The sequence below is a fragment of the Triplophysa rosa genome, linkage group LG11, assembly GCF_024868665.1.
Source record: "Triplophysa rosa linkage group LG11, Trosa_1v2, whole genome shotgun sequence".
Lineage (NCBI taxonomy): Eukaryota > Metazoa > Chordata > Actinopteri > Cypriniformes > Nemacheilidae > Triplophysa > Triplophysa rosa.
The window spans coordinates 12,630,159-12,644,146 of NC_079900.1; the positions used below are offsets into that span (position 1 = coordinate 12,630,159).

Sequence of the window (13,988 nt, forward strand, 5' to 3'; positions counted from 1 at the left end):
ATGTTTTGTTGAACTATCAGCTTTGATGGTAAATATTATGCATATACAAATGGTTGCTCTCATACTGTGTCACTACAGCTTTTTGGTTGATTATTGTTTACACAAATAAAATATGAAGGAGACATGTGGTAAAAAAACGAATAGAAGAGGAAATGAATAGAATTCAAGAGGGACTATAGATACTGTAGGGAGATACATGAAGGCACAGCTGTGTGGTATACTGGGCTGGTGGAGCAGGTCTATGGGGAGTCCGTGGTGCACTGTGCCAGGGAAGGTCACATTACCCTGACTGTGTTGTAGCGAGGTTTTAAATAGATCACACCCCACCCAGCGTTCAGTGTACTATTTTGGGGACACATGAGTGGCAGAGGGTCAGAAGGCCGTTACTGTCACGGCCAAGATTGACAGAATGTTGTTCTAAAAAATAAAAGTAAAAACCTGATCAGCCAGCATGTGTGTGGGTGTTATATGAGGGCAGGCCCAGCTTTATGATTTTTATGCATTCATCGACAACTTAATTTATGACCAACAGGTCACAAAAGAATAAACTCGTAAATACTTTTAATTTAATGATGTACATACATAGTCAAATGCGGGGCGCACGTGCATTTTGCAGGACCACGGTCAACTCTGTGAACATACTTCTAAAGAATGTGCTGATATCTTCATCTCACATTTGGATTTATTAAACAATCCCTCTTCTTTGCTCATCTTCTTGATATAGACTGTTCCTCCTCCCTCTTCTCTCGATATATGGTAACCCTCTCCTTGGAGCCCCACCCCGCCCCCCATTGCCGTCTCTAAAGTTATACCCCACCATCTCATGACGGTAAAAAAGTAGTGTATGCCACCGGCCTCTCTCTCTCACCTCCAGCCTAAAGTGCATGGATAGCGATAGCTGTTAAGGCTTCCAGCACTTGCCCCTGTCACTCATGTCCTATGGCCTCCGCCCCCATCTCATTTTACCCCCGAGTTTGTCTGTCTGTCTGTCTCTGCCCCATTAGTGAGGTCCGTGCTGCAGACACTACCTTGCCCACCACAAGGCTCTTCTTAGTCTTAAAACGCTAAAACAACGCAGAGGGAATTTTTTTGGTAATTGTCTATGATTCGTCTATGATTTTAGGACACCCAACAGACACCTTATTTTGAAGGGATCCCGTAGTGTTCTTCTGTCACTGGGAACAAGTGTTTGGACTATTGGAATAATTTGGACCTCACGACTCGATTCATCACCTTTTCTACCTTGAAAGGGTGTATCAGAGTGTGATTGCGTGTGAGTGTGTTTGTGAGTGTGTGAGGATTTAGGTGGTGTCCGCTTAGGGGCTTTGATTTGACAGGTGCACGTGAAGAAGCGTTGCACTCAGGTCTCTGTGTTTGGATTTACTTCCCTGACCAGTCATGGCTACTCTCAGAAGTTTGCTGCTGGGGCTTTTGCTGGCCCTGCTTTGCTCTTTTCAGACACCCTTGGCCCCCTCTGCCTCTGTTAAAGCCCAGGATTTGCCGCTCATTCACGAGGAAGGCCTGATGGCTAATGATGACAACGATGATGATAATGATGACGACAATGATGATGATGATGACGACGATGATGATGACGACAACGATGATGACGACGATGACGACGATGACGATGACGATGATGATGATGATGATGATGATGATGATGATGACAATGATGACGACAATGATGACGATGACGATGACGATGATGATGATGATGATGATGACGATGATGATGACGACGATGATGACGACGATGATGACGACGACGATGACGACGATGATGATGATGATGATGACGATGATGATGACGACGATAATGATGATGATGACGACGACGATGATGACGATGATGATGATGACGATGATGATGACGACGATGACAATGATGATGACGACGATGATGACGACGACGATGATGATGATGACGATGATGATGACGACGATGATGATAACGACGATGACGATGATGACGATGATGATGATGACGACGACGATGACGACGATGATGACGACGACGATGATGATAACGACGATGACCACGAAGGTACGTAAAATTGCTCTTAACGTAGTGTAGAATCCTCTTTCATATCTCAATTATGTGCCCCCTCTCTATGCCCTCCATAATTATTTTTCACCGAACTGGGAAAGAGAGGGGAGGAGCAAGGCGGCCTTGTGGCCACTCCCTCTTTGTTCACCTCAGCTCTGCCACAAAATATTGCTAGTTATGCTTGTAGTTGAGGTCCAATCAGTCAGTCCTATTATCCAATCAGATCGCTCCGAGCTTAGCAAAAAGCCCCACCTCCTCCCCTCTCCAGCTGTCCATCACCCTGGCTGTCTTTGACTCTCTCTGTCTTCTCTTCCCTGCCTAAATAGAGCTATGAGTTCTGTGGGCCCTCTGAAGGCGGACTGCTTCAAGTCCTGATGCGCAGCACAGTACAGTGCTTATGAACTGAGGACTTTAAGAAAGAAAAGAGAAAAACAAACCCAGCGCTGCAGTCTGAGCCCGAGGCCTCACATTGGCCCAATAGATCAGATCGTTCTTTGATTTTTGTCTCGTTTGAAAGAGCGGGTTCCACTCTTCCTTCATCCCTCTAATTGTCTTGTATGATTTTGGAAGTTTTTTCTTGGATATGTGTCACCGTGTGAAACTACAGAGAAAGAAAGAGAGACAGGCAGATGTAGCGGGGGAACGGTACCACAGAGAGCAACATGGGATACTAGGGACCGATAGAGAGAGAGAGAGAGAGATAGAGAGAGAGAGAGAGAGAGAGAGAGAGAGACAGGAGGATGTTGGATGGTTGTGGGGAAATATAGGAAGGCAGGCTGATTGGACAGATCGGTTCTCGATTCTCTCTCTTTCACTACATCTCTCAGATCTCATTCTTTCTCTGTAGAGATTCTCCTTAACACAGAAAAAACCCAGTCCTGATCTCTCTTGTTTTTGTCTTTTATTTTTACACATGTCATTGTGTGGTTTTTAAATTATATATCTACTATATAGATTTATAAAATGTACATGTTGTCACTATTTATGATAGTTTCTATTTATTTCATTTTTCTTACCAAAGGATTCTCAAAATAGTTGCTCAAAAAAAACCTACCCTCTCAATGTACATTAGCATTACAAACAAGTGAAACTTTTATTCTGTGTTTTCTATAACATTTCAATGAAATTGAATAGGCTACATGTAGTAGAGAAGAACAACATTTTTAGCTGTCTCAGAAACATACAGTGATCTATTAGGGTAAATATGTTTGAGCTATTTTATGAAACATCAGTCTGAAACAGCATCTGTACGAATGCCAACAGAGAGGTAGCAAAAGAGAGAGAATGTTAATTCATCTTTGACATCTTCCACATACACAAACAGGAAATATCAGAGGGGAACAGATAATACAGCAACTATCAGGAGATGCAAGAATATGACTGTTTAGATTGAATCCTTTTTCTGTTGGTACTGTATGTGTTTGTTTATTTTCTTCATGTTTGTTTTTTTCATTCTCTGTTTAGTGTAATATCTGCTCTGTCATCATACTAAGCAACACAATGGTGTTTTGTACAAAGCATCACATCTCTTAACCCCCACTCTGAAACGAATAAATCAAATGATCCTGTGTTACACGGTGTAATTTCTGGTACCTCTCTTATATGAACTATACATGAACATTATGAATGTGTGTCGGAATATGTTTTACATAATTTGCCTTATCATTATCTCATTAGAAATTCATATGATACTGGAATTGGATCAGTTGTATTTAATTTGTAAACATTTGTAGAGACATGTGGTTCATAAACTGTAGTATATTTACATTAAACAGTGAATGTGTTTTAATAGTAAATGTTTAAGTGATAATGTAGCCTAATGATGTGTGCAAACTTTGAAAAAAGTTAAGCTCCACTTAAAGACATTGTGTAGTTGGTATGTGTGTTTATAAAAAATATGCACATCCACGTACATACAATTTGACAGAGACGCAGGAGAATGTGTGGTGAGTCATGTGTAAACATGTGTGTAAGAGCAACTATTCATTCTGATTCCTAAACAACAATGTTGACAAACAAACAACCACTGATCACATTTCTTTCAGATGATGACGATGATTTTCATGAAGGATCCATTTGCTCATTCTGTGCCCACTGTGAGGTAGGATCCACTGAGATCTATTAGCACAATGAGTCCACTGTACCTCTTAAAAATCTACAGAATCTAGCTGTGCCTATTCACTGCAGCTTTGATTCCAACAACTGTTGGTTTGTTACACATTTAATGTAGTAACGTCTCTTTCAGCATTGTGACAGCTGTGATAAGTGCCCATGTGAAAAGGGAGATGATTCAGAACACTGCGACTTCTGTGATGTAAGAAACCCACCTTGATCAGTTTTTATATACAGTAGGCTATCATATGCATTTCTTTAGTTAAACCCAAAAGATTCATTTCAGAAGAAAGGAAGAAACAAAGTATACTATACATCTGGGATGACATGAGAGTTGAGAGAAATGTAATTTTTGAGTGAACGTTCATTTAATGACTCAAGCACCCTTAGTATTATAGTAAGGCTATGTGGGTCTATAACAGCAGGAGTTGAAAGTAAAAAAAAACATATGGTTATGTGAAGGTAGAGCTGCCAAAAGGACATAACCACATTGACTCAGTTAAACATTTATTATTGACAAGTGTATACCATTAAATGTCAAGATTTAAGCATATAACATAATCTGTCTTTTAGGACTGTGGAAAATGCTACATCTGTCCTGTTTGTGATACCGTTTGCCAGCCAGGTAAGAGAAAGTCTAAAAAACAGTGTGATAAAAACTAATTTGTTATTTTGATCATTCAAAGTCCAATTATCTAATAAATAACATCATCATCACATTTTTCCTCAAAGGTGGTTTCATCGACTCCGTGTCTGGTTCTATCTACAAGTAAGATAATATTCTCCTGATAACTGTAACAAATATATTTTAAAAAGTAATATAAACTATAAAAGTGTCATCATAATGTGCCGATTTTCTCTTTTTACAGGACTGTCGCGGATGTCTTTAACGATGACGACGATGACGACAACTAAGTCCACTTGTCGCCACCATGTGGCCAAAAGAGGAACGAGCACTTGGGCGTTCCCTTTAACAAACTTTAGGATTTACATTGTAGCGATATGTTTATTGTGGTTACATTGTTTCTCTCTTTTTGATCTCAACACATTACACGCTACACTCTGGTCAACACATAATACATGTGGAATTAAAATATTTTAATTATCCCGAATTACGTTTAAATGAACTGAGTAACATTTTTTCTTATGAAAAAATATGAATTGTGATTTCAAACCTAACTGTGTTGTTTTGACACTGAATGTTATCGAATAAAATAATGGGACGTTTTATTTATGTGTAAGTTTATTGTCTAATGCTGTTAAAATAAATCAAAAATATAGTTCCTTGGGACAGTGGTTTCTGAAGTTAAAAAGATATAATGTCTATATGAATTATTTTTACTTGCAATCCCATTTTCATTGATAGTGATTTTGAAAAAAAAGTACAACCCTGCTGAAAAAAAACATTGAACCTCAATAGAAACCATCACAGAAGTTCTAATGGTTTACATTTAAAAACATTTCTAGTGTGTTTTGGGCAATAATATCCCACCAATAGAATCCTTCACACACCAATAGACACAATATATAGTAGTATAGTATAATATATATAGTTTCCATTAAAACCAATACAATTCCCATTACAAACAGTAAATCCATAAACATTTTTATTGTGTTTTGGGCAGTGTTCTATAGTTTTTTTCAACACGGAAATAATACGTGACAGTAATTTGTTCATTAAAAGTAACTTAAGCGCAATGAGTTATTCCTCAACTTATAAATTACGATCAAGTGTGTTTAGATATATAACAAAAATATACAAACAGCAGTATGTTATAAAGACAGCATGACACGGTCAATACACGACTGTTATTCTGAAATTTCTGCTGACCCCGGAAAGGAAACACAATACAGATTTCTTCCGGTTCGTGAACGTAAGAGGTGAACAACAACTTACACGATTTTTTCCTCTGCGTTTTAGTACTTCATACAGCTTTTCTCTTTTATACAACACCATGTGTATGATGACGTTACATATGTATTTCCCGTTTATTAGTTCGTAGTTTAATGTTGTGATAAGAGTTCCCTGGTTAAGAAATCGTCCTTACCATCTTGTGTAGAATCTTGTCCTCTGTGTGAATGTGTATTTATTCAGTACCGTTTAAAAAGTCAGTTTATCTCTAAAATAAAGTACTTTTATTGTGCGAAGGGCAAACATGACTCGACATGGGAAGAACTGCACAGCAGGAGCTGTTTACACTTATCACGAGAAGAAGAAAGATACCGGTAATAGTCCTGCTTTCCTGTTGAAATAACGGCATGTCTGTGGGGTTGTTTCACACACAATAATGATAATGAATGAAATGGTATATCAGGAATATGACATATTGTGCGTCTCTCTGAACTTTCTCAGCTGCGTCGGGTTACGGGACGCAGAGTTTGCGTTTGGGAAAAGATGCCATCAAAGATTTTGACTGCTGCTGTCTGTCCTTACAGCCCTGCAGAGACCCTGTCATAACGTATGAACCACACTTATATTTCTCTTTTACACGATTTCCTTTACATTGTGTTGTTTTATACTATGTGATGTCTAGTTCTTGATCGTTAAATTGACCACCAAAGTGACGTGCTTTGATTTCATCTGTGTGTGTTATTTTCTTATGCCAGTTTAGACGGATACATTTATGAAAAAGAAGCCATTCTTAAATACATCCTTCATCAGAAGACTGATATTGCCAAGAAAATGAAGGTTGTTTTACTCTTACATTAAACGTGGTTCTTTCACTACCCCTACAACAATTTTACCTTTATGCCAAAAACCCTGGTTACTACACTTTTACTATAGGAAAACCATGGTTAATTTTCCTAAAGGTTTGTCTAATGCTGTCATATGTTAATGTAGGCATATGAGAAGCAGAAACAGGCTCTGAAGAGTGAGGGCCAGCTGGAGTCCAAGGAGAGAGAGAGAGCAGAGAAGTTCAAAGAGCGAGAGAACAACATTGTGTCCAAGCCGATCAACCCTTTTACCTCAGGTATGGCTACTGGAGAATAAGGTGAAGGAAATGTATACTAAAGTATAATCCGGCTACACGCATATTGATTAAAACCACTGTGCATATAGTACTTGCTGGATTATTTGTATGGTCTGATGTCTCTGTAGGTAAATCTAAAGATGAAGGAAACCAAGCCAGCTCCTCCAGTTCTAACTCTTCAGCAGGAGAGGATAGTACTGCTTCAGCCCTGCCCAGCTTCTGGATCCCCAGCCTCACACCAGAGTCCAAGCCCACCTTACTCAAAAAACCTGTGGGTATAGATCTTATACTTTCCCCTCTCTGCCAGCCTTGTGTCACTAAACCTCTGCTGTTTTTGAACAGTGTTACACAAGACTCTATGTTCACCCTGCAATCAGTTTGCATGCTACTACTTCTGCCAACTGTTCTTTTGGTCGGTCATAATGCCCTTGATATGTTTGTTTGTCTTTTTTGGTCCTGTGCAATACATGGGTAACCTTTAGTGTCAAAACTGTGTCCCGTCACCCACTTTCTTAATTTATCCCCCAATATGACATTAGTCATGTTCAGATTAATATCTGTCTTTTAAGATATACATGTATACTATATTTGGATAGATCCCCTCTTCTGGACTTTCTTGTTTGTTGTTAACTGTTTTCAACTCTACTGCTTTCTCAGTCAAAGACGGTGTTGTGCCCCATGTCAGGACATCCCTTGAAGATGAGTGATTTGATTCCTGTACGCTTCACTCCCCTGGACCCCAGTCTGGACAGGGTGGCCCTTCTCACACGCCAGGTAAGTAGCTGACCAAGCCCATTTCTCTTGTATAATGCTTTATGTACTGTAAGCATAGTTTTAAAAAAGTTATAAATTCCAAGGTGTGTTTTGCATCGTTTTTATATTTTATGCTTTGCTCAGGACAGATACGTGTGTGCGGTGACCAAAGATACACTCGGTAACTCGGTGCCCTGTGCTGTTCTCAGACCCTCGTGAGTTTGACCTTAGCCTATATATAGTAGTAGATATTTAATGACTTTACATACTTGATCCTTTCCCTCACGTATGTCTCTCTTTTTATGGCCTTTCCCCAAGTGGAGTGGTAGTCACAATGGAGTGTGTAGAGAAGCTCATACAGAAAGACATGGTTAATCCAATAACTGGAGACAAACTGAAGGAGAAGGACATCATACCCATGGAAAGGGTGCGTAGGAGAGGTCAAGTTCAGAAAACACTGTTGCACAGTCTAAATGAAGTCATTTTGCAGTGATTATATTTGAAATCTTTCTTTATGCACAGGGTGGGACTGGATTTGCAGGTTCAGGAGTGGATCTCAAAGCTAAAGAGGCCAGACCCGTAATGCAAGCGTAAATGAGAAGATCAGAGTTATTGCACACTTTGACCCTGTAAATGATGTTATTAATTCAGCTGGGCTTTTTTGGGTTCTGTTGTTGTTGTAACGTTTGGGAAGGGGTAATTGGAGTCATTTGGTTTCTATTCTTTAAAGATAATGTGACATTTAATTAACATGACACATTAATATACAATAGATACAGTAGTCTCTAGGTTCTTTTCTTAAATAAACCATTCATTTTACACCATTCTGATGTCACTTGTCTTTTTTAATAGTTTAATGAGACACTGAGGTTGTGGTTAGGTGGTTAAAGCTCATCATGATTGTCCACTACCAGGGTCCCAAAATCAGTTATGGTGCTGACCTTAATGAAATCCATTCTATCCATGATCTCACTGATAGAGAGACGACCGTCCTGAGAACGAAAGAACAAGTTCTGGTAAAGGTAAAGTGTGTAATTTCCGTGATCAGCAAATCTTGATATGTCAAGTTGGTCAGAAACTTGTTTTGAATGTTATTAAGAGCTGAATTTTTCAATTATGTGCAAGAGGATTAAAATTAAACCCCACTCCAAAAACGAATCCAAAAAACCAACATGGCTTTATTTAGAATTCACAGAGAGAAAAATGTTCCACCGGTATAGTGCCAATCACTTTTTTCTCCTCCCACCTACACCACCCCTCCTAGAACACACCTCGCTTGATGTAAGTGGTATGTTAAATGTGAAATCACTGACCACTGATATGAAATTTATTCTAATTTGATATGTATTCAGTGCTGAATTCCTGAGCATCTCTGAGCTCTATTGCTTTACACACCTTTAGATGGAGTGTCTATTGCAAAGGAATGTGAGTGTGTGTGTAAAGTATATTTTGATCTGAAAACGATAATGTATAAAATGTTTGACAATAAATAAAACTCTTATCTGACTCACTTAATGAACATTCTTGTTTTGTTCTTATAACCATGAAGCCTATCCCTTGACTTTGGTTCTGAAAATGTTCCCACCCAACCCATTAAGGTAAATCATTTTTTATATTCACTGCCCTGTCTCCTCACACCAAAAATATATCCCACACACATTTTCTTCCCCCAAGACCCATATATGAGATTATTAAAGCTCATCGTGTCTTTTGGTGAGATCCTCTCCGTAATTAGTCGCCTGGCTCCCAACAAACATGTTCCAGTTTGCCAGAATCTCCTTCTTGGTGATTTTGTCGTCCTGGTTAGTCAATTACATGGTTGCAAGTCCATTGTGATTCATTGGTAGTGAATTAAAAGGAAGAGGACAGATAGAAGAAAAGAGTCAATTAACCAAAATTGATTCATTTTTGACTGCATTTATGACATCACCCAAACGTCGCCTAGTGAGTGTCACTTACATTATCTTTGTCAGTTTCGTGAATGAGGTGCTTGGCCTCATTATCAGCGTGATCCACCTCTCCTGGAAGGATCCACTGAGCTACTTCACTGGCATCAAGAAAACCATCCTAAAAAAAACACACAATGAAGGAGAATCCCGTCATGAACTTGCTTAATTTCTTTTCCATTCACAGGTAGCCTACCGATTCATAGGCTTACTTTCAATCACATACCTTGTTAACATCTCTGAAGTCTGAAAAGTGTTTCTTTTCTGTTGTGACCCAGTCTGGTTCATTCTCTCCATCTTCAGCGTTAAACATGTCCCCTGAAGGTAAAATAAACAGAATTGTCAACATTTGTATTATTACGCCACAAAACATCACATCTGATGTTGTTTAAATGTGAAAATACCTATGTATTCCTGTAGATCAATTTTCTTGTCACCATTCTTGTCAATGTCCTCAATTGTTTCCTGTAAAAATAAAAGGGCTTTGTTTTAGAAAATATACAAAGCATGTCTTCAATGTCAGTTACTTTCTTTGAAATGTTTACTTTGCATTTTTTTTAATCATTCTATCCATTTCCTAACCTGTATCACGATGTCTTTCATATAGTCAAACTCCTCTGGATGAAGGAACGCAGTGAACTCCTCTCTGGTAGCGATGCCATCTCCATCCTGGTCTGCATTTTTAAAGCGCCTCTCATCTCTAATGAGCATGGATCTGTAACTCACCTTATCATCAACATCATCAAACTCTTCACCTGAAATACAGTAACATTATTATACATTTTGTTATTTTGATTATGTATTTGAAATAACTTTCTTTTTAAGTTAAATGTGCTGAAGTTTATCTGCATTTTTGTCTATTTTTATTACCTAAAAATACAATACCATAAATACTGATTTAGCTGAAAAATACGCTTTATTTATAATGGTGACACTCTCATATCGCCTCGCCCAATTTCAAGTGCTTGTTTCAATTACCCATGTAAAATCCATAAGTGGTGTTCTTATACTCGTTCCATCCAATCTTCCCATCCTTGTTCTGGTCATAATCCTTCCAGTGCTTGTCCACGTTTTCCTCAATGTATCTCCTCTGCCTGTGTTTAATCCAGCGGTGGAGCTCTGCATGGCTGATGAAACCATCTTTATCTGTGTCAATACGATCCACAATCTTTCTGCATGCCGAATGTACAAAGATAGGTAAGGAAATATTGAGAGATGATATGTAAAGATAATTATTCTGCAATTTTTTGTGTGTGTTTACCCTAATCTCTCTTTGCTTTCTTCAGGGCTCAGCTGGTCAAAGGTCTTGGCTTCCTCTTTGCCCAGGAAGGCCTCGTGGTCATACTGGAAGCTATGAGCATCATCATGAGCATGGTCACTGAGGTCATGCTGATGGTGTACACGCTTCTCCTGTGCAGGCACTGTGACTGTGACCCCTACAAAAAGGGCAAGTGTTCCCAAAAAGAGCAGCTGCATATTTTCCCTGATGTGTGTCTGTTTGTTAGGGAGCAAGAAAGAGTTTTCGCGGTGCATGACATTAAAAATTGACCTGAAAATGTAATTAATATAAAATCAAAACTATTTACATTCAATTACTTTTAATATCAGTCGTCTCATTCAAAAAATAAAAATAATAATGGCCTTTTAAAATGTTTTAAATCTGTAAATGATAAGAATACGTTTTAAAGCCTAATCATAAAAAGAAAACGTGTGAAATTAACAAGTTAATGTTTTGCATTGCACTGATTTTCAGAAATCAATAACATTGAATACATGCATCAAATCCACAGTTTAAAGTCACAACTTCGCAAACGCAGTTAAATTTCTTATACAAATCACAATTTTTTTCAGTTGTGAAATTGCTTACCAATCCTGCAGTGAATTCCGCTTCAATACACCCGTTTATCTTGTAAGTTGACGAGTACGCGTTGGCACTGTTCTTTAAAGTGCATGTAAAAGTAGGCGGAGTCATCGACATTACGTGTCAACAAATCCTATACTGACATGAAAAGCAGCCAATCGGAGGACAAAAGTAGGCGGGTTCAGTCTAAATTCTAAATTCTACTGGCTATGAAACGCCACGTTGACACGCGAACGCGCATCAAGGCAGGCGCGTTTCAACAAATTGAAAAAGTTTCGAAGACTCGTGTTTAGAGAGTTAGACGTGTACAATATGACTGTATTTATTAATTTAAATAAGGAAAACATGCATGTTGAATGAATCCTTGTCAATTGCTTTTAATTCGAGATTTGTTGGGCATTTTAAGATTTAATATTCTAATTAACTAAGTCTTTTAACTTCCATAATATTGGCTTAATAACCATCTTAATGTAGTTTAATATTGGTAATATATTCGTTAAATATTGGTTAGCCATCTTTTCTGAATGTGTATCTTATGGGAAAGAATAGTTAAAATAAAATGTAAAAAAAATTCTGCAGAGTTTTGCAGGCAAGAGAAAAAAATGTGTTCTTTCTTTTTGTGAACCTCAGATTGTTTTTAAAACATGTTTACAACATGTTATATGTCCCCAGGACCACATAGTCTACAAATAAATAAATAAATAAAACCTTGCCAATATGAAAATTAGACTGTGGGGTTAATATGGTCTAGCCAGGATGCTTCAGCAATTGGAGATAGAGAACATCACCTTTTCAGAACTGACATGTTTAGTACCAGAGCCTAATCCCTAAAGTAGCTTATACAGTAGTAGCTAAATGAACCCTTTTCTTCCCTTGAATTTTTAAAAATCATTTCCTTATACCCAGGAGACAGCTGCAGAAGCAGGCATGCACTTTTCTAAAAAGGTGGTTGTTGCTATGCAATTTCTCTGTGATCAATTACTGGAAAAAAATGCTAACATAAATCAGAGAATTCATTACATTTTTTCCATCATTTATACAAGAAACATGTTTAACCTTTTATCAAGTAAAAAAAAACTGTTACTTTGGTATTGACATATATTGCTGTTTTTACCAAATAAGCTCAAGAACGCATATGGTTACGAGACATTAAAATATTTGCACATATGGATAATTATACCATTATCTACTTTCTCTCCTTTTTCATCCCTTATTCCATATGTTGTGCTCTTAACGTTTCACACCTGCCCTTTTTCTTTCCCCCTTTTGTCTCTTTCCAAACATACACAGCTCCTCCTCGTTCAGTCCTCACCCCTCGTTCTCTCTGTCTGTGTATGCGTGTGTCCCCTCTCTTCTCTCTCTTTGCCTGTGGCTGTGTGTCTACTACCATAGAGCAATTGAAGGTGACAGGGCCAGAGAGAGAGGAGGGGAGAGGGAGGACGTGGCACTCAGTAGCCTGGGGGCACACAACAACATACAGAGAGACAGAAAGAGAGAGATGGGAAGTAAATGGGAAGGCAGAGGCGACAAAATAGGGAAGAAGACAAGTGCTCAGGACCGAAGCGGATGACACGGAGTGATGGAGAGGTTGTGGGCCTAATGAAGCATTGACATTGAGGCCATTGCTGCCACAAACGGGATATCAAGAACAGTGCTTATACCTTAACCACACATACGTGCGCTCTCATACATGTTCACTGATATTTTTAAAGGCCTTGATGTTAATTTGTCCCGGCGTTGTTGCTATGGTGACCTCTCTTCCCCCTCCCCCCCAGCAGAGAGAGAGAGAGAGGGTGACAGGGATGAACTAACAAGACAGTGAAAAATGTGCCCCGAAGGAGCGTATACACTCACACAGCAGCACACATAATAAACACACACTCGACGTCACATGTGCGGAACACACTGACACAAAATATTAACAGCATTTAATTAGGATCTGCTCTCATTAGTTTTTTCTTTGGTGATATTTATAAAAAAGATGATCCCGGATTACAATTTTTTGTGATTTACTAAAAAATTCTCTTTAGTTTATATTTGTATGTTTCTGTCTATTTTCCATGTCATTGTCTTTTTCTATGAATCGCCTAAACAAGTGACAAAGAGAGAGATGTAGGTATAGGGGGGAGGCGGGGGATAGGTTGAGAGAGGAAGAGAGCTGAGGGTTTTGTCAACCGGAAATAAATAAAGCCGGCACCCTCCTTCTCCTCTGCCTCCTCTGTCTCTCGTTCTCGTGCCCTCTGTGTCTCCCCTTCCTTCGTTTTTTTCTACAAAGATACATCCATGGCCTCGTT

At 38.7% G+C, this 13,988-nt stretch overlaps 3 protein-coding genes across 4 annotated transcripts; 2 read left to right on the plus strand and 1 right to left on the minus strand.

Moving 5' to 3' along the window:
* The first annotated feature begins 943 nt into the window (after positions 1 to 943).
* Positions 944 to 5,407, plus strand: LOC130562288 (germ cell nuclear acidic protein). The gene is made up of 6 exons (XM_057347210.1): positions 944 to 2,047; positions 4,096 to 4,151; positions 4,296 to 4,364; positions 4,736 to 4,787; positions 4,895 to 4,931; positions 5,032 to 5,407. The coding sequence occupies exons 1-6, from the start codon at positions 1,399 to 1,401 to the stop codon at positions 5,075 to 5,077; spliced, it is 909 nt and encodes a 302-aa protein (XP_057203193.1). The 5' UTR covers positions 944 to 1,398; the 3' UTR covers positions 5,078 to 5,407.
* A 580-nt stretch (positions 5,408 to 5,987) lies between these two features.
* On the plus strand, positions 5,988 to 8,711 carry nosip (nitric oxide synthase interacting protein). The gene is made up of 10 exons (XM_057345835.1): positions 5,988 to 6,043; positions 6,312 to 6,388; positions 6,516 to 6,621; positions 6,770 to 6,851; positions 7,005 to 7,134; positions 7,263 to 7,405; positions 7,792 to 7,908; positions 8,032 to 8,102; positions 8,206 to 8,314; positions 8,410 to 8,711. Exons 2-10 carry the CDS (start codon positions 6,319 to 6,321, stop codon positions 8,479 to 8,481), a joined length of 900 nt encoding a protein of 299 aa, XP_057201818.1. The 5' UTR covers positions 5,988 to 6,043; positions 6,312 to 6,318; the 3' UTR covers positions 8,482 to 8,711.
* A 334-nt stretch (positions 8,712 to 9,045) lies between these two features.
* rcn3 (reticulocalbin 3, EF-hand calcium binding domain) lies at positions 9,046 to 11,789 on the minus strand. Of its 2 annotated transcripts, none has more exons than XM_057345834.1 (8): positions 11,701 to 11,789; positions 11,095 to 11,327; positions 10,812 to 11,005; positions 10,416 to 10,588; positions 10,238 to 10,298; positions 10,060 to 10,151; positions 9,847 to 9,954; positions 9,046 to 9,686 (listed from the first exon to the last, which is right to left on the minus strand). In XM_057345834.1, exons 2-8 carry the CDS (start codon positions 11,307 to 11,309, stop codon positions 9,579 to 9,581), a joined length of 951 nt encoding a protein of 316 aa, XP_057201817.1. In that variant the 5' UTR covers positions 11,310 to 11,327; positions 11,701 to 11,789; the 3' UTR covers positions 9,046 to 9,578. The 2 variants fall into 2 exon arrangements, with proteins under 2 accessions (XP_057201817.1, XP_057201816.1); XM_057345833.1 differs by having other exon boundaries at positions 11,095 to 11,382; positions 11,701 to 11,733.
* Positions 11,790 to 13,988: the final 2,199 nt, after the last annotated feature.